The 20,803-nt window shown below is 33.0% G+C and overlaps 1 protein-coding gene across 3 annotated transcripts in view; it reads left to right on the top strand.

The window, feature by feature from the left end:
* Window positions 1–2,603: 2,603 nt before the first annotated feature.
* LOC136036043 (SAGA-associated factor 29-like) overlaps window positions 2,604–20,803 on the top strand; it is a 54,074-nt gene continuing 35,874 nt past the window's right edge. Inside the window, exons 1-2 of one of the 3 annotated variants that reach the window (XM_065717977.1) lie at window positions 2,696–2,831; window positions 17,056–18,183. In XM_065717977.1, coding sequence (XP_065574049.1) covers window positions 17,081–18,139 — 1,059 coding nt within the window. In that variant the 5' untranslated portion in view covers window positions 2,696–2,831; window positions 17,056–17,080 and the 3' untranslated portion in view covers window positions 18,140–18,183. Of the gene's footprint in view, window positions 2,832–17,055; window positions 18,184–20,803 lie in introns of those variants that run through there. The other 2 variants (XM_065717978.1, XM_065717979.1) reach the window with 2 other exon arrangements.

Below are 20,803 nucleotides of genomic sequence, written 5' to 3'. Positions count from 1 at the left end.
TAAAAGAAATAAGAATTATAAGTGTCTCAATTTCTGAATTCTCCCAAAATTGTTAAAGACAAGCACAAATTACATACATTTCTTCCAACAACAAAAACTGGCTATCACATTTATATTCAGACCTTATACAGTTTAAAAAAAGTTAAATAGTTAATAGAACAGCTAATTATTCTAATGAAGTAAATATATAAACTCAAAATTAAAATAAAAAGAAACTACCGAAGGCAAATAGCAGGATGTAATCCTTAAATTTTTTGACTATATTATAATAATATTTTACTCTACAGAAAACAGAGTAAATATATAACATCTGCATTCAGACCTTCAAGCTTTACAGTTGACTTGGTATTGCAGCCACAGTAGTGGTAATGAAAACTACAGCTTTGGAAATAAGAAAAAACATTAGAAAGAAGCAAAGACCACCGCTTGATCCCAAACATAATACTTTAAACAAAATATAATTACTAAGTCTATGTTCATCGTCGAATAGCTTCGATCAACTTATGAACCAAAGTTTTTGCACAAATTAAGTCAGTTCAGCAAACAATAATTTTTCAAAATTTCTTTTTTACTGTTTAGAGAGCAAGCTGTAATTTTCTGAAACTGTCAAGAGCTACTGTTAGCTAATATTGGAGCGCAGTAAGCGCAATACCACATATTTGTTTTCACTATCACTATTGCTCCAACAAAAATTTGTAAGCACTAAGACAAACATCAAGTGACCAGAACATAAGTAAACTAACTATTTTTTAAGCAGCAATCTCATGGGGATTCCTTTTCACAAAACTGATGTTTGTCTTCACAAATTTAAGTAAATTTAATACATTCAACGTTTGTAAGTTATTGCGAAAAAGGGGAAATTACATACACACGACTTGCTCCAACAGTAACTGACACTCCAAAGCATAGCAATGTGACAATAATAAGATTATCAAAAGAATCTCATAGTTACGGTAATTCCAAACAGATGAAAATAGATTTTCACTTGAATTTAGCAGAAAATGAGGAGATGGCTATTTCGTTTAGAACTTTTGAAAAACTATATGAATATCGTCATACTCTGGAGCTCCCATTGCTACATTTGCTTCTAAATATTAAGCTACAAGGTCCGCAAAAGTGGAAGATCGGTTACCCACTATTGCATGCAAGTATTAGGAAATTTGGGAAAGTAAATTTATCCCCTTTGTTTGGGAAAGGCGTTACAAAGACTTTGAATTGTGTAGTTCTTAGGCCTAATTCTTGTGAGCGGTTGTTCCTATCAATATAGAGAGAGGAGTTAATTTCTAGTATATCTTCAGCTGTAAAATGGAATTTTGCTTCCCAAATATTTCAAAGTTGATTTATAGTGAAGAAAAAAATTGAATGTACATAATACTATTATGTGACTTTATGCAAATCTGTTTATTTTGATAGGATCCTATTTATTGACTATTTTTTTATTTTGTAGGTTGTCCTGTCCCAGTGGTTTTTGGCACTATATGATGCAAAAGATCCACCAGGAATATATTTTTTTCGATTGAATCCTGCTTTAAAAATATAAAAGTAACAATCTGAGGAAGAAGAAAAGGCTTTATTGGTAAGTGCCGTTACTAAATTAAATAGCCCAATCAGCTGTGTGACTATGGCTTTTGGCTTTTCTCAAAAGAGCAGCAACTCTAAATTTCCTCAAGATTTATAATTACACATCAAAGGCAAGGAATTCGCTTAATCAGATGACGTTAGGGCAGTGGAAATGCAGAATAGGACGAAAGCGATGATGTTGGCATTTAAGACCCCCTTTTAAGAAACATTAACAGTACATTTTTTTTTTAGCTTAAGAGTAATGTAAATGTAAAATTTCAAATGTGCCGTAAAAGCTAAAAGTGGATTAAAATGACGATGGTCATTTTAAATGAAATTTTAAATGAATTATTCATTTGTGATTAATAATATTAATGATTAAAATTGTTTTAATAAATTTAAAATGAATGGAAATAAACCATAAGAAATGTGTACCAGCATCTCATTCTCTCTGCTACAGTAACAGTTGTTTTTCATTGCTTCACCATTTATGCTAAATGAATGAATTTAACATTATTTTGTTTGTAATCTCAAATTTTTACATGTTCCTTTGAATGATGGATTTTGCTTTACATATTACTCTCAGTAATGTCATAAAATAGTTCGATGGTAGAAACTTTTGGTGCCTTGTCCTGGCACCGTATTGGTGGTGCACCAGCGCATCAAACCCTTTGTGGTGGTGACTGGCTGAAATGTTTCTGGTGGCGTGCCGTTGGTTTTCAGTGCTACTTCGGGGACTGCTCCTAATGATTAATTAATGTCATCAAGTCTTTGTATGTTTTCTCTGGTCGCTTCTTAAGAAATAAATATCAAGTTTCCACGCTTCTATCTTTTCTAGTGTAGAAAAAAAAATGCCTCAAACTGACTCTAATTGGACAGTCATGAATTTTGTTGTTGAAAACTCAGTTAAATGTCGTTAAAATTATACAAAATAGGAGATGGATACATTATTAGGGCTATTATCGTGCGTGATTTTGATTTTAAGGACTAATTTGGATCCTAAATAAATTACAGCAGCTCGAATCCTGTGCTGTAGTCATCTCAAAAACCCAAGAGTGCAGCTATACTTATTTTTTTTTGCAGTGGCCAGTTAAATGTCTAACGTTCAGCAAGAATAAAAAAAAAAAAACACAAGACTATTCTTATGGTTGGTCATTTGGCTTATTTCTTATGTGGCTAATCTAGCGGTGCTTGACTAGCAAAAATACTAATTGTAGAAGAAGAAGAAAATTTGGAAAAAACAAATGGATTTAGCTTCATCTCAAATTCAGGTTTGTCAAGTCTAGATATATAACTGAACAATAGCCTAGCAATATATTAATCAGGCAAAATTTAAGTTTAGGTAGCCTAGGCTAATTTTTTTTTACCTTGGAAGGGGGTTAGGTTAGGAAAATGAAACTTTCAAGAATGGGTCTACAGAGTAAAGTATATCTTTGGAAAGTATTTTGAACTTCTCCTTCTAGAGGCTAGTCACCATTGATGACCTTTTAAAATATTTATATTTCAAAAGTGAAACCTTGAAAAACACATCTTCTGCTTAAATAAAGTAGGCTAGGCTACTACAAACCTGGGTAAATTTGCAGTGGGTCATATCATTTTGCTAAGCTGAAAGTGAAAACTTCATTTGATGCCTTTTTTATGCTCTATCATAATTCAACAATTTCTTCTGGGGCTAATTGCATCTTGAGCTCTTAAAGGGGCCCTAAGGTATTTGTTTCTGTAACCACACAGAGAAGTAATCAGTCTTAAGTTGCTGAAAAATGGGTAAAATTTTAGTTAATTGACTTCTTGCTATCTGAGATAGTGTTTAAATTAGGAAAATGAAACTTTCAGGGATGAATTGACAGACTAAAGTATGTCCTGGGAAGGTGTTTTGAAGCAACTAGCCTACCTCCACTCCTTCTCCCTCTAGAGGGCCCTGACCTTTAAAAATATGTATGTTATAAAAGTGAAACCTTGCAAAATAGATCTTCTGCATAATTAAAGTACAGCAAAATTGTTTTCAGCTTCATAACTTTGCTCAATTGCATTTTATAAGGCTTTAAAGATATGCAAATACATTTCCTAAATTTTGAAAAAAAAAACATTGATGTGGCTCAAAATTCTACTCAAATAACAGGAATTGCATTTTCAAAACTAAAGGCAGAGAAAAAGTAACTATTAACTGAAAATTAAGGTAAAATGTTGTTTGGTCAAAATTTCAATAGGGTAAGACGACCAGTACTGGGACACTTCAATCACTCTGCCTATTCTGGGACAGAATCTTTGGTTAGATTACAACATATCCAATACTGGGACAAAAGACAACAGGTTTTTTGGAAGCAACCCAGAAAAATGTATAGATTGGGTGTCCAAGATTAAAGTCTTTTGTCCCAGTATTGGACATGTTGTAATCCAATTAAAGCTTCTGTCCCAGAATAGGCAGAATGATCAAAGTGTCCCAGTACTGGTTGTCTTACCCTAGGTAATATACCTGTCATATAGGCAAATTTCAGGGCCCTCTAGAGGGAGAAGGAGTAGAGGTGGGTACTTTAAAATACCTTCCTGGGACATACTTTAGCGTGTAGACCCATCCCTGGAAATTTCATTTTCCTAACCTAAACCTTTTCCAAGATAGCAAGAAGTCAATTAACTAGAATTTTACTGAAAAATTGTTAAGAATATATCACTAGTTTATGAATAAGTTGTTCAAGAGTAATATATTCAAAAAATACTAATTTATAAAAATTCAAACCTCACTTATCAGACAAATTAAACATAGACCTAAATGTTTTCCTACTGTTTCAATTTAAGTGTGCAGTTTTCAAATAATGTTGACAAAAAATAGAGCTTAATTTTATGATTCAAAACTTTGGCAAAAATGCACCCTTGAATTGAAATGGCATGAAAACTGTTTATTTTTAATTTGCCTGATAAGTGAGGTTTGAATTTTTATAAATTAGTATTTTTGGAATATATTACTTTTGAACAACTTATTCATAAACTAGTGATATATTTAACCACTTTTCAATAACTTAACTAGTGTTGATAACTTTTTTGTGTGATTACTAAAATTAAATACTTTTGGGGTCCCTTTAAGGGCTGGAGATGCAAATAGCCCCAGAAGCAATTATTAAATTATGAAAATGCATAAAACAGCCATGATATGATGCTTTCACTTTTATCTCAGCTAAATTATATGATCTACTGCAAATTTACCTAAAACTGTTTTCAGCTTCACAACTTTGCTCAATCCCAATTTATGAGGTTTCAGAGGTCTAAAAATATAGGCTATTTTTAGATTTAGGAAAAAAACTCTGATTCAGTTTAAAATTTTACTAAAATAGCACCAATTGCATTTTTTGACCTAAAATCAGAGAAAAAGAAACAGATAACTAAAAATTAAGGTACAACTTTGTTTTGTCAAAATTTTAATAGGTATACACCTGTCAAGTAGCCACATTTCTAAGAATTAGAAATCGGAAAAGGGTTAACATGGTAGCTTGGCAATACCTTCCAGGAGTATATTTTTGCCCCTGGATTCATTACTGAAAGTTTCACTTTATAAATATAAGCATGGTAGATTGTGACACATACCATTTGATGAATTTTTATGCACTTTCCAAGTATACTAATGGCTTCCTTTGAAGATTTCACTTTGAGCCCTTAATGTGACATTTTGTTCCTTCTTATTTGCCAATAGAAAATGGCCCCCAAAAATATGAAAACTACTTTAAGCAATCATAATAAATACTTAGTTATCTCATATAAGACAGTTATAATGTGTTAATTGTTTTTATCATTATTGGTGAATTCATTTGTCAGAAAAAATAACAGGTAATTTTTAGGTTTTACAATAACTTGCCTAGTTAGACTGTGAACACATAGTTTGATGCATCTTCTTATGCTCCCCCCCCCCTGATATATAAACATCCAGACCACTATAAATTTTAATTCTATTTTTTAGAATAGTATGTCACTTTCTTCCCACCAATTGGTTAGTATTATTCATAAAATAATAAAAAATACATGAGTTACATCTCTAAAGAATATACTCTGAGTAGCCTGTGGACAGTGCACTTTATATTTATTCAAAAAGGGGAGGGGTGTAAAATGAAGCAGTAAAGTTTTAGTAAAGAGGTAAGTAAATATTTGATTGCAGTCAACTTTTTATAACTGAAACCTTGATAACTCAGTATCCTAAATGTCTCAAATTTTTTCAATCCCCTTGAAAAAATCTGTCTATGTCTGAGAAAAAACTATGATTAACTCAAAATAATGTTGTGGTTATATTTTAGGTATGTAGGTCAAAGTGACCTTAAAAATTACCTCTATAACTCAAAAATTCTGTAGATAAATTGTCAGTTAATTTTCACTTTACCTCTGTATCCTGAAATTTTTTAAATGGACCTCTGATGGTCAAAACCCTGGTATGCAGGTTATAATTTGTAAACTTTAAAATGTGTCAACTTTTAAACATATTAATTTTGTTTAACATATTTTGTTTTTGATTCTGTTGATATTCAGGTGTCTATTTCCTTGAAAACTAAATTTATTATTGGGATTTGAAAGTGAAGTCTTGATTTGTCAGGTCTTTAATACACTAATAAAGTTATTATTAACTTTCTATAGGCTGTAGGAAGTAAATTTAACAGTTCTGTACCTCTGTAACTTAAATTTTTATTTTGCTTACCTCTGTAACTTGTCACTTCTATAAGTCTAATTTTGTGTAGAATGACCTCTATAAGTCAAACTATGCATAACTCAAAAGAAAAATTGTGTTCCTAATAATTAATAAGTAAAGACATCATTTTATAATGACCATAATGAACACATCACTTTATTTTTCAATAAATAAAGAACATTTTGTCACTTAGGTCTCTTTAAGGGCTCCAATTAAAATTTACTTAGGAATTGATTAGTACATTTGGAAAAAGCATAAAAAGATGCATCAAATAGCACATTAATCTTCTCCCTGGCTGACTTACAACAAAATATAATGTACACCAACAAAACAGCAATATCTGCAAAGTTCTGTTTATATCCTGGTCTCTTATTGGGGGTGTCAAGCCTAGTTCTGTAACAAGGGGGCTTTATGCATTTGGAAGAGCAGATTTTTATATTTTTAAAGAGTATTGAAAGACATATCAAGTGGTATCTTTTAACTACAGGTAATTGTGATGACACTGATTAGGCTATTGTGTATAGGATGAGTACTGAATAGGGAGTCATATATTTTAGGTTTTTTCATACAATATAAATTCTAATTAGTATTACATCCAGCTTTCTTCTTCTTATTCAGCAGACGGGCTTTTCAGTCAATACTATTTAGCCCTTTTCCTTTTGGCTCACTCTGTGGGATCAACAGAGCTATGGAGCTGGTTTGTCTTATATGATTTGTATCTGCTCAGATTTCTTGAAGTATATCTTTTGATACCAGCAGTTGAATTATAAGAGAATATATATTGAGCTCTGTGCTCTGCAAGAGTATGGTCAGCAAGACTCTTGGCTGTTAGTGGAATTTTGTGGTGTTTGAAGCATTCTAACATTTTACATCACAGGGTAGCCTATACTGTGCAGACGTCAGCATATTACATTCAAATAGGCAGTGATCTATTGTTTCATTCTTAAGATTACATGACCTGCAAAGGGGGGACGAGGGGACTTCGCCACTTGAATTAGGGATGAAAAGCTGTTGATGAAAAATAATTACAAGCCAGTAAAATCAGCAAGTTTTTGTATGTAGTTGAGGGCCATATTGGGGCATTGCAAGAGGGTAGGGTTGGGATGTAATTACAACAGTAATGCCCATTATCTTTGGAATGAACATTAAGATGAGAAATGACTTGTATATTTGTGTTTGCTAACTAGTTTCTATGTTGCAAGAGAATATTTCCCAAAACATAGTGGAGTATAGTAAAGTTTAGTGGAACTACAGTCTAAATGCATTAACTTATTCAGCAGATTAGTCTATGAAGTAAAGAATTGTTTTCTAAACATGTTTCCTTCTCAGCAGCCCCAATTCCAGCCTTATACCTAAACCAGTACACATTGTAAAGCTGATTTGCTGAGCAGCTGCTACTTTTGTTTGCCCAAGATTATCTGCACACCTTCTTGTACTGTATTAATAATTCCAGGCTAATTATTAGGTTTTTGATTTTTTTTTCATATTGGTACAATGAACTAACAGATGAGAAACTGTACAAAACTTCCCCAGTAATAGGATGGGGTGAGTAGACAGGATGCAACTAAACTAAAAGTAACCATATAAAACAATTCAGATTTATTTTAGTTTCTTTGATTAGAATGAAGTAAAAATTGTTTTGTCATTGTATTTAGTTTTGAAGTCTGCTCTATTCAAGCAGCAATTCAAAGAAAAGCAATTTGAAAACATCTATATGCCCCTTAATACTGTGAGAACAGTCTCTTATGCTCATAGAGTAACATAATCTGTAGCCTGCCACTACCATAAAACCATTACTTCCCAGATGTTTCTTTAATTAATGTTTAATCAAACTGAAGTAGCATCTGAAGCAAAAGAATAGGAAAAATATTTTTATGTCCTCAGTCATATAAATAGTAGCATACCTAGCAAGAATATTTTTTTCTGGGGGGGGGGGCTAGGGGAAAGGGATTCTTTCCACTTGCTTTTTTTATTAATTTTTTACCAAGTTTCACTACTTCCATAGGTAAAATTATGTTTGTTTCTTTCAACCATATAATATAGAGAAGAATTGCCTGCTGTTTTACCATAAAATTCATTTGTACAACTAATTAGTCATCTGGTAATGATGATTTGAACACTGTTGGATAGTTTTTTTCGCTCTTTGAACTATAAAGATAAAACCAGTCTTATCAATGATTTGACAGTGTTGCAAAGTGAACCCTTTTGTTTTGCTAAGAAAGTGGTTGAGCTTGACATCCCATGATGTTTTTTAACTGTGATTTTTTGCCCAAGAGTGTATATTTTTTTGCCCCCAAGTGTGTGTCTTATATTTCTCTTTGGTAAGCAAATGGTTTGAATCTTGCCCTACAGAATATGGGAGTAAGTGAGATGAAATGCAAAAATAGGCTTTGTAAAGATAAGTTGGTAAAACAGTGGTGCAAACCGCTGTTGGTAAAACAGTAAGTTGGTAAAACATTGGTGGTAAACCAGTGGTGAAACTGCTGTTTCAGTGGCTTATTTTCTTTTATTTATTAGATAATTGGGCTGATGGAAATATTAGATGTAAAATCAGTCAAAGAAGAGCAGCCTGAGCTGCTAAAAGAAGATCATTCTCATTTAGTAAATTTTAAATAAACATAAATAAATTACCTAATAAATTAAATAAATAAATTAAATGAAATAAATAAATTGAATAAATAAATAAAAAAAAAATAATTAAATAATAATAAATTACATAAAATTACCACAAATAAAAGCTGTGCTGCTGTCCCTCAACTATTCAATTCAAAAGGGTAGACTTCTATTTGTACTCTACTGAAAACTAAATAGATTATTAAAGTTAAACATTTTATTCAGTCAATAATTATTTTTCTCAAAATACTTAAAAGGATGAAAATTCAAATACTAAATGAATATTTATGCATGTTTCATGTTAAGAAGTTTTACTACAAATAAGTGTTGGGTTACAGCTCCTCAAACCCCCATCCAAGAGCCTAGAGTTTCATTTTTGGATTCCCAAAAACTTAGTGAATAGTTTGAAATTAAGGTTTAATTTTGCCAATTGGTTTTCTTTGCATTTGGAAGTTTATGTTAGTTTTAAGTTTGACTTCACTGTTCATTGTAACTGATATTGATATTGTAACTGTAACTGATTTTAACTGTAACTTGCTATTTGGCATTGATTGTAACTGTTATTGATATTGACTGTAACTGTAACTGATATATGTGACTGATATTGTAACTGATATAACTGATATTTTATTTAATTGATTGATTATAATGTAAATGAAAAGGTAGAAATAACAAGGATCTAAATTCTTTGCAACTGCTAAAAAATAGAGGCTTCAACCAGATGCTTTACAACTCTTGCTTGAAAATCATCCCTTTTCTTATAATATATCAATGCATCTAAATATTGTGCCATCTTTTTGGCTACAATAGTATAGTGTATGAATGTAACATGTTTGATTGGCAGTTGTCTCCTTTGTTCCCCCTTTTGCAGCAGATTCCTAAAAGTGCCTGTTAAATGTTGACCAGCAAAACTTTTCAAGAAGTTTTACAAGCTATTGGTGAGAGCTATTTCAGATATTAAAACTGCTCTTGCCAGAGGTTCATTCAAAAAGGGTGTCCAACTGGTTGAAGGAGTGCAGACAAGAATAACAAAATTTATTAACTACCAATCTACGAAGAACAACGAAATTTATCATCTACCAGAATCTACCAAGAACAACAGAATTTATTAACTACCAGAATCTACCAAGAAGAACAAAATTTATTAACTACCAGAATCTACCAAGAACAACGAAATTTATTAACTACCAGAATCTTCCAAGAACAACAAAATTTATTAACTACCAGAATCTACAAAGAACAACGAAATTTATTAACTATCAGAATCTACCAAAAACAACCAAATTTATTAACTACCAGAATCTACCAAGAACAACGAAATTTATTAACTATCAGTTTCTACCAAGGACAACAAAATTACCAGTTCTGCCAGAATCATAAAATGTGACTCGGACATATAATTTATATTACAAATCAAACGAAACAAGTTTTAGACTTCTTCTCTCAATAGCAGTATACTCGAAGAAATTCGAGGAAACTGTACAAGTCCTCAGTGAAAGCCAAAGTTAAGAAAAATTGGGCTACTTTAGTCAACAAGTAGTTAATGACTGGAATTATTTGATGCCGCTGATAATATCTCATCACATGAGGCATTTAAGACCAGACTTAACAAAAGGAAGAACATCAAACTTTTCAAATATGAATGGTCCACTGAACCGCAATAAAAAAGTCTACCTATTTAATTTTTATGTATATTTATTGTGAATATATGGATGCTGTGTAGCTCAGCATTGTCAAATTAACATTCGATTTTGGTTGTGTTATCCATTGAACCCTGATTGTTAGCAATGGAGCCACTTACATCCCTTTGAACTTTAGTTTGTCCTGAAGTGAAAGTGATGGTAGCTTTATGTTTGTTTTAGGTTTCATATCTTCATTCAGTGGCTCTTGTATGAAATTTAGTCATCATTATCAGGCATGTATACTTAATTAGGGATGTTTGAGTTTAGATGTTCATCCTTAATCTTGATATGTTAACAATTTGTTTTGTTTGAGCAGTACTAGAGTGTTTCTGCTCCTAAAAATTGTATATGGATTGCTATTGGCATTGTGGCTGCTAACACTTTTAACATTTTTGGATAAGGCTTAATGACTTTTCAGCTGCTGAATTAATACTTTTTTTCTTGGGGTAGAGAAAGAATTTAAATTATATGTTAAGATCCTTAGACCTGTCCTCCAGGTGTGCAAAAGTTTCAAAGCTACCAGCAGTAGAATTTCAAAAGAAGCCGACACTTTAGCAGAACACTGTGTTTCGACTGCTTTGCTCTGAGCAAAAATTATTTCATATTTAAAAATTTGCAGAAAAGTAACAAATGTAACTTAGTGAAAAAGCTTGCAGTGAAAAATGTCAGCAGTTTTCTGGATTGTAATTAACAGCCTAATCTAATTCAGTGGCAATCTATGTACTAGCCATAAATATTGTACTCCATAGTTTTATATGTACCATTTTATCAAAAGCACTATATAATATTTACTCTAATATGAATAGTCGAGAATAGTATTTGAAGTCTGAAGTATACTGTTTATAGCTTACTGATGTTACATTATGGATGGGTAAACTTCGATGCTATTGGAGTTATAAAAAATGTATACCCAGCTGCATGCCTGATACTCATTGATCACTATACTGCAACTATAAAAAGTGCCATTTGATTTTGTGGGAGAACAATATTGATTGGCACTCACATGCATTATAGAGCTGTTATATTAGTTTTGCCACTATCTAATCCCCAAAATAAACAGAGAATAGCTGTTCAATTGTAGTGTGTCTGTTTTAGGCTACTAATCTTCCACATTCCAGCTTTTGGATTACCAGCTTTAACTGTATGTATACCTTGATAGCTACCAGCCCTTTTAAAATTCTTTCAACTGACGAATAAACAGTTTTTAGAGAATTTGGCTATTTGTGCAAGATTTGGACAAATATACACTTTCAGTTGAAGAGAAACAGAGTAAGTAAAAGCTTGCCCACAAGGACAAAGGATAACAAGGACTTAAAATGAAATTTTCACTTAGTAACATTGAAACTCAATGAGCTCTTTGTTTGAACAATTTTTAAAAAGAAGCAGCATAAGAAGAAATACATCTCTTCTTGCAGAAGAGAAGAGATACATCTTAGAAGAAGAGATACATCACCTGATAAAAAAAGAATATCAAAAACGAAAAGAGCTCTTTCAAGTTTTGAAGTTGCTCTTTTTTAGAGTTTTGGTTCCTGTAGGTTCAAGTTAGTTACAGGTCTTTACCACAAATTGTTTGATCAATCTTCAAACACAGATATTAGGTAGCAGAGTAAGAAATAAAGACCAACCATTTGTAAAAATAAATAAATAATAAGTTAAAGCTGCTCCACAAGGCTGCCCTTGCTCCACAAGGGCAAACGATAACAACAACTTAAAATTGAATTTTCACATAGTTACATTGAAACTCAATGAGCTTTTAGTTTGAACAAGTTTTAAAAAGGAGCATCATGGGAAGAGATACATGTATCTCGCAAGAAGAGATATTTCAGAAGAGATACATCACCTGGTAAAAAAAGAATATCAAAAACCAAAAGAGCTCTTTTTGTTTCGAAGTTGCTTTTTTAGAGTTTTGGTTCCTGTTGGGTCGAGTTACTTACAGTTCATTACCACAAACTGTTTGATCAATCTTCAAACACAGATATCTGGTAGAAGAGTAAGAAATAAAGACCAACCGTTTGTAAAAAAAAAATTCTGAAAATGCTATAAAACTTTACAAGAAAATAATCTTGAAATAATAACTAAATTTATACTTTTGGCTATAATATACAACTTTTTATGAATCATGCTTGGGCGTCGCTTGCGTTTTGGTCAACTATTCCCTGAATTTGAATATAATCTATAGCTTAATTTTGTCTCATAAGGGGGTCAAAGGGGAGGAGCTGCAATTTTTAAGGGAAGAAGATTTTATTTACGAAAAGTTTTGAATGGCAAATCCAATTCTATCACCATTCCTTTTTATTCTATTGTTTTTATCTCAGCATTAGCCTTCATAGTCCGTCCTTAGCGTTCATTAGCCCGTCCTGGCCGAGTGGGTTGGTGTGCTGGATTCGGGATCCCTTGTCTGAGAGGACGCGGGTTCGAATCCCAGTGTACCCAATTCTTCAGTTTGGGACGGGGGTCAGTGGCGTGACTCTGTAAGCTTAGCCAGAGTCGACCCAGCTCTAAATGGGTACCTGGAGAAATCCGAGGAAGGTAAACAGGAAGGGTGTGCGAAAGCACAGGATGGCTGGCCCCCAACCCCCCATTGCACTTCCTGGCTGAAGGGCCAAGAAACGGAGATCAGCACCGCCGGTACGGACTGTAAAGGCTAATGCCGTATCCTTTACCTTTTTTTTACCTTTAGCCTTCATACAGGGTTAATAACTGCTCAAGCATTGGAAGTTGTGGAGGTAGGCCTAGATATTGAAAAAAAAATTCCAATGCCTTAATTTGAATAGAATATCTTTTGTAAAATTTCCTTCACTTAGTTAACAACTTTCCTAGAACATGAAAAGAGCCTAAATTGCAGTTGAACCACTCAATCAAGCATGGACGCTTGTCAAAAATATTGCAGAGGCGAGGGCACCAGAGTAGCAATGGTCAGGGGGGAGGAGAAGGGGACACATTTGAAGATAATAGGCTATTTGCCAAACAAAATTCTCAAGGAAAAAAGAAAAGTACTTAATTTCTACTTACCAAATGAAGCAAAATTAACAAATTTTTAAATGGTGAAGATTCATGGGTAAAAGATCAATTCGTTTAATTGGTACTTATGTATTATACCGCCAACACTCAAGAAGTGAAGTTTGATTCACCATAATGAAAAATACCAAAACATGATGAAAATATGATACTCTAGAAACAAATTTGGGCTAGATATTTGCACATTAGGAGGAGTGGGGGTAACCTGACCTGACCTAAACTTACCTAACCTCCACCCTACCCCTAGTTTGGAAAAATACAGCTCAAACTATATAATTTCAATGTATTTTGTCACTCATCTCTTGTTTGCCACTGAGTGTGAGCTCAGTGGAAAACCGTTTTCCTCCAGTTTTACTCAGTGTAAACTTGAGTGTTGGTGGTAAAATTCAAAATACCCTTTAATCTATCACATTCAATTATTATGTATTTAAGATTAATATATTATGCCCAAAACTAGAGTAAAAGAAAACAAGACTCAAATTAAATTGAGAAAACAAGAGGAAAAGGTATAATCATAAAGGTTGTATTTAACTTCTGAGTAAAACGACGGTTATATTTTGAAAGAGCATTAAAAAGGTCTCGAGTTGTACGTTCATCTATTTTGTAGCTTGATAATGAAAATATCTCCAAGTTTACTGCAAAATCCCCTCCCCCCTCTGCATAGGTACCATGCTGTCATTTTTCCATTTTAGAATAATTTTTCTATCTAACTCTCTTATATATTCAGACCTTTGAAAATTAAACAGAATAGCAAAAGAAAACCAAATTCAAACTCATGGTCAAGCTGTCTTGACCATGAGCAATGAGCATGAACAACAAATAATCCTCTTTGCATTGATGCTTAGAATTGCACTGAACATTAACATGTTCAAATGAAATTCTTTAGCACGAGTCATGAGTATCTTTGATTAAATAGTATAGTAGTATAAACGGTATGCTTTTACTAGCATAGGAAGAAAGGTCAGTAATCCAATGATCTATGCCTGTTTTTTGATGTGTAGTAAATAATTGAGAAAACAAATTTTGGAAAGTAGTGAAAAAATAATGTCAAGTTAAGTGAAAGTGATAGTTATTAGGGGCGGATCGTCACTAATGTTAAATCACTAGGGGTGGCAACCCTGGACAAAAGGGTATTTTTGTTATTTTTGGAGAACCGATTTTTTTTTCCGAGAAGACAGATTTTTGGGGAAATTCCCAAAAACTCAGGGATAGTGGAAGCACTGGTATTTTATGACAAAATCTGCCAAAAAATTTTACTAAGCCATGAAAACTGCAAATAGTATTGCTGGTATTCTACCGCACTTTTTGCACAGAGGAGTAGAATTTGTGTTGTCACAGCTTTTCTTTGAGTAAAAATTATTTTTATCTGTAAAAATGATATTTTCAGACAAAATTTGCCAACAAATTTGAAAAGTGCCAAGTAGCATTGCTACTTTGCTACCCCAATTATGTACGGCAGCCCTCCCCCCTAGACATGACTTTGATTAATATATTCAGCATAAAGAGTGGTTTCCAACCTTTTCAAATCGCGTACCCCTTAAACGATTTTCATCATGGAGTACCCCCATCCATATAGTCTTTTTAACCACACGTAATATTGGGTGGAGGGGGACTTTTATTATGAGGGTCCCCATAATATTGGGGACTTTTATTGATAAAAGTCAGAAATTAATATTAAATCTAACTCGGACGCAATTTTTAAGGTACATAAATTTCAAAGTAACAGAACATTTTGCATTGCTATTTCTTATACAATTTAGCATGAACATTTATGAAAAAAGTAATAAAAAACATAATAAAAATAAATAAAATTTATAAAATAAAAATTTATAAAATAAAAATTTATAAAATAAATAAAAAAAAAATAAATAAAAAACATAGTATGAAAAAAGTCTCAATATGATCCTTGAGCTTCGAAATAGATGCTGAGCTTTTTAAAATTTGTATTTTAAAATTTGAGCTTTTTAAAATTTGTCTTTTTAAAATTTGTATGATAATAGGTAGAGCTTTTAATTTGGAGCTGCATCAGGTTTGTTTACAGAGCATTTAAAGCTTCAACGCTCCATGGGAAAAAAAAATTTTGGGGTGAACTTTCCAGGGAAAATTTTACACTGGGAGGATTTGTACATAATTCCTATACGAATTTCTTTTTATTATTTTCACTTTATCTTTGCCAACTAAATTGTGTATGTGGAGGTGTTCTGGGGGAATTGTCTGGTGGCTATTTTCAGCAAGTTTGGATTGCCAAGAAAAACTTTCCGACAAAGGGGGGGGGGGTCTCTGGAGTGATAAAGAAAATTATTAAAAATTAAAAGTCTTCAAATGAAAGTATGTTAAGCCAAAATTTTCAGGCTGAACCATTTGCAAGAAATTTTACGGGGGGGGATTTTTATAAAGGATGGAATTGTCCGGAAGGAATTTCAGGCGGGAGGAAATTTTAGATGGGAATAGTTTATTGTAACAGGAGGGAATTTTTCATAGAGAGTGAGCCATATTTACCGGTATTATTTTTAAAATGATCAGAAATGAAATAACAAAAAACGAGTGTTTTCGGCTAAAAGTAAGAAGCAATATTTAAGCTAAAAAGAAACATAAAAAACTCTTTATATGAAGGGGTTGCCCCCTTCTCAATACCTTGCTCTTTACGCTAACGTTTAAATAGAATAGGAAGTTTTTTTAAAGTGCCAAACCTTTAGCATAAAGAGCAAGCTTGGGGGGGGGGTAACCCCTTCATTGGGGGAATAACTTCTGTTTGTTTTAGCTTTAGTATTGCTCCCTACTTTCAGCTGGAAAACTTGTTTTTTATTTAATAATCTTACAGCGTTCATAGAAAAGTATGGAAACTGTAATGTGCGATGCATTCTGGAACCTTTGGCTAGTATACATTCTGGGGTATCAATATTTTCAAAAGCTCAAATTGTAGATAAGTCCCAGTTATATGTAGGCTGTTCAAGTTTTCTTAATATGCTTCTGGATTTAGGAGTCAGAAAAAGATAAATACTATCGTGAAATCACGTGTGACATCACGTTTACAAGACAACTAATATATAATAGAGAGAAACAGTGCATACTCTTGGGTGCCTATGTGGTCATGAGTAAAAATTAATGGATTGAAACTTTTCTAATATTCTCCTTCTTGTTTTAGGAGTTGTAAAATCCTAAAGATAATCATGAAACCATTTAAGAAGCAGCCTGTTGGCAGGAAAAAAAAAACTAAAAAGGAAAAAGACTGAAAAATAAAGGAGAAAAAGAAAACTAAAAAAACTAAAAATAAAAAAAAACTAAAAAAAGGTATAAACTACAAAAAAAAACTAAAAAGAAAAACGAAAAAAACTAAAAATGCTACAAAAAAGGTAAAAACCAAAAAAAAAACTAAAAAGAAACAAAAAACAAAAAAAATTATTTCCCCAACAGCTAGTATATAATAGAGGGGAACAGTGCATACTCTTGGGTGCCTATGTGGTCATGAGTAAAAATTAATGGACTGAAACTTTTCTAATATTTTCCTTCTTGTTTTAGGAGTTGTAAAATCCTAAAGATAATCATGAAACCATTTAAGAAGCAGCCTGTTGGCAGGAAAACTAAGCCACTTGCAGCAGTCAAGAAAGCTATTAAGACTGATAAACCTGAGTCATTGGATGAAATTCTTAAAAGGGCTGAAATGGCTATAGATATGTTTGATTATTCATTAGCTCAAAAATATTGTCAAAAAGCCTTAGAAATTGATGCTGATAATGTTAGAGCGTTGGAATTATGTGGTAGTTTATTGATGGAAGTTGGAATGCCCGAGAAGGCTATTCAGTGTTTTGGAAGGGCTATTACATTACAGCCAGAGCAGGGCTATAAAAAATATTTCTCAGTGGCTCAGTTACTTGAAGGGTCTGATTCTGTAAACTGTTACTTGAAAGGTATAGAAATTGCAGAAAAAGATGATGGAGCCTCAAATTCTGGTATTCATAAGGAAATTTCTTCTGCATATTGCTCATTAAGTGAACTGTATATGACGGATTTATGTTTTGAAGATAATGCAGAATCTTTATGTGAACAGTATGTTAAAAAATCAATAGAACTTGATGAGACTAATCCTGAAGCTTATCAAAGCTATGCCAATTTTTTACTTGTGAAAGATCAAAAGGCAGAGGCGATTATACAGCTTGAGAAGTCATTAAGTATATGGTTCCCTCAATTTCAGTTGATAAGAGAGGGCAAAGCACAAGGTGATCCTGTTGAACCTTGTCCTGTTAATTATTCTGCTAGACTGACAACAGTCAAGCTTTTAGTTGAACTTGAAAGGTATGAGACAGCTATTGAAATTCTTGCTGGTCTTTTAGAAGAAGATGATGAATGTGTTCAAACATGGTATTTGCTAGGTTGGGCAAATTTTCTTCAAGGGGATGATTTCAAAGGCAATGCAAGATTTTATTTGAAAAAATCACATGAGGTGAATTCAAAACATCCATGTGGTGATGAAGAAATGGTGAAACACATAGAAGAACTATTAAATGAGCTTAATGAAGGCTGTGAAATTAATGAAGAACTTGAACAGGATGGGGATGACGAATTTGAAGATGTCGAAACATCTGATGAAGAAATGGAGGCTTGAAATTCCATTTTGGTTCTGTTTAAATAAAAGAATATAAGTAAAAACCTTTTTTGTTGTCATATGTGCGTTAAGCAAAGCTTAAGGAGGGAAAACTATTTTTTTAAATGGCCCATTCTTGAAAAGAGTAAGTTACTAGGACAAGTATATACGCATTAGAATAAGCATAATTCTTAGTTAGGCGTGTATTCTAGGAAGAGGTGTTGGTCATGATGAAATGTTGTAAAGTGTAAAATATGAATGTGGGAGGGAAAGCTGTTCTGTAAATATTCTCTATAAATGTGCTTCAGCTGCCAGAGTATACCTAGGTTCCTAATTTTTTTTTCAATAAAATAAGGTTTGAATAGTGCTTGAACGCAATGTTTTCATCTTATGAAATGACAGAAAATTCGATAGTTTGAGATTATGGCTTGTATATTTTTATATGTTTTCTTCAATCGCTGGCATTTCTGGGTAAGCCATTGAAGTTTGTGTATTAATTGTAAAATTGAAAAATTAGATTTGATAGTTTAGCAGTAAGGGAATTACTATTAAACTAGGCTAGTGCCCTAACAATTATATAACCTAAGCTAGCAAGAATATTATAATGAACAGAGTCAGAGGTAAGAAGATTTAATGATAACAACTAATGCAATAATCCACTAGCATCAGGACGTGCTGAGAATAATGAATCTGATCAAACAGTTCGTGGTAACGAACTGTAGTAAGGAGCGACCCGGCTCAATAGAAACCAAAACTCTAAAAAATGGAATTTTTAGAACAATAGCTACATCAAAAGAATCGCATTTTAATGCTGATTTTAAATATACAAGTTTCATCAAGTTTAGTCTTACGCTCCAAAAGTTACGAGCCTGAGAAAATTTGTGTTATTTTAGAAAATAGGGGGAAACACCTCCTAAAAGTTATAGAATCTTAACGAAAACTACACCATCAGATTCAGCGTATCAGATAACCCTACTGTAGAAGTTTCAAGCTCCTATCTACAAAAATATGGAATTTTGTATTTTTTGCCAGAAGGCAGATCACGGATGCGTGTTTATTTGTTTTTTGTTTTCTCTTTTTCCCAGGGGTGATCGTATCGACCCAGTTGTCCTAGAATGTTGCGAGAGGGCTCATTCTAACGGAAATGAAAAGTTCTAGTGCCCTTTTTAAGTGACCCGAAAAATTGGAGGGCACCTAGACCCCCTCCCACGCTAATTATTTTCCCAAAGTCAATGGACCAAAATTCTGAGATAGCAATTTTATTCAGCGTACTCGAAAAACCTTATACCTATGTCTTTGGGGACGACTTACTCCTCCACAGTCCCCGCGGGAGGGGCTACAAGTTACAAACTTTGACCAGTGCTTACATATAGTAATGGTTATTGGGAAGTGTACAGGCGTTTTCAGGAGGATTTTTTGGTTGGGGGGAGGGGGTATACTGGGGGAACTTTCCATCGAGGAATTTGTCATAGGGGAAGAAAATATCCATGAAGGGAGCGCAGGATTTACTAGCATTATTTTGAAAAAAAAATGAAAAAATAAATAGGAAAAAGTTTTTTCAGCTGGAAGTAAGGAGCAGCATTAAAACTTAAAACGAACAGATATTATTACCCATATGAGGGGCTCACCTCCTCCTAATATCTCGCTCTTTGCGCTAAAGTATTTTTAGTAATGTCGACTATTTATTCTACGGCTTTTGTGATTCAGGGGTCATTCTTAATGAATTGGGCCAAAATTTAAGATTTAGTGTATAGAGAGAGGTACTGACGAGGGGGCGAACCCTCTCATATGTGTAGTAAAAACATGAGAATAAAAAGTTCTTTACGTAAGCTAGTTTATAAGTTACGTATATCTTTTACTAATAAAAAGATTCGTAAAAAATTAAAACTTCTAGTTGCCTTTTTTATTAACCAAAAAATTGGAGGGCAACTAGGCTTCCTCCCCCACTCTTTTTTTCTCAAAATCATTTGATCAAAATTATGAGAAAGCCATTTAGCCAAAAAAAAAAAAACATGCAAATTTCGTTTTAATTATTTCTCTGCGGAGAGCCAAAATCAAAACATGCATTGATTCAAAAACGTTCAGAAATTAAATAAAAAAGCAAGTTTTTTCAACTGAAAGTAAGGAGCGACATTAAAACTTAAAACGAACAGAAATTACTTCGTATATGAAAGGGGCCACTTCCTCATCAACGCCCCGCTCTTTACGCTAATGTTTTTTACTGTTTTAAAAAGAAGAGTTGAGAGAAAGAGTCAAACTTTAGCGTAAAGAGCGGGGCGTTGATGAGGAAGCAGCTCCTTTCATATACGAATGTTCGTTTTAAGTTTTAATGTCGCTCCTTACTTTCAGTTGAAAAAACTTGTTTTTTTTTTATTTAATAAAGATACAAAACCAAAATGTCAATCGACAATGCCTGGGACCATACTAGTGCTCTAAAGGTGTTTCCAATAAATTTTGTAATCAAGGAATAAGTCGCATCTTCGGGCCTATATATTAAATCAAAAGTATGGATATGTGTCCTGTAGACATTATTACATAGTTCATTCAATCGCGAAGAAACTATAAGAAGCTTTTGAGTAGCCTACACTCTTACAAAGGTTTTGGGTATGAAATTATTTCTGTAGGGGGGGGGGGCATTTTCAAATGCTTATAAATTTAAAAACACGATTGATATTAATTCGGGGG

The sequence above is a fragment of the Artemia franciscana genome, chromosome 15 (assembly GCF_032884065.1).
Source record: "Artemia franciscana chromosome 15, ASM3288406v1, whole genome shotgun sequence".
Taxonomy (NCBI): Eukaryota; Metazoa; Arthropoda; class Branchiopoda; order Anostraca; family Artemiidae; genus Artemia; species Artemia franciscana.
This window is presented reverse-complemented; position numbering and strand designations above follow the sequence as displayed.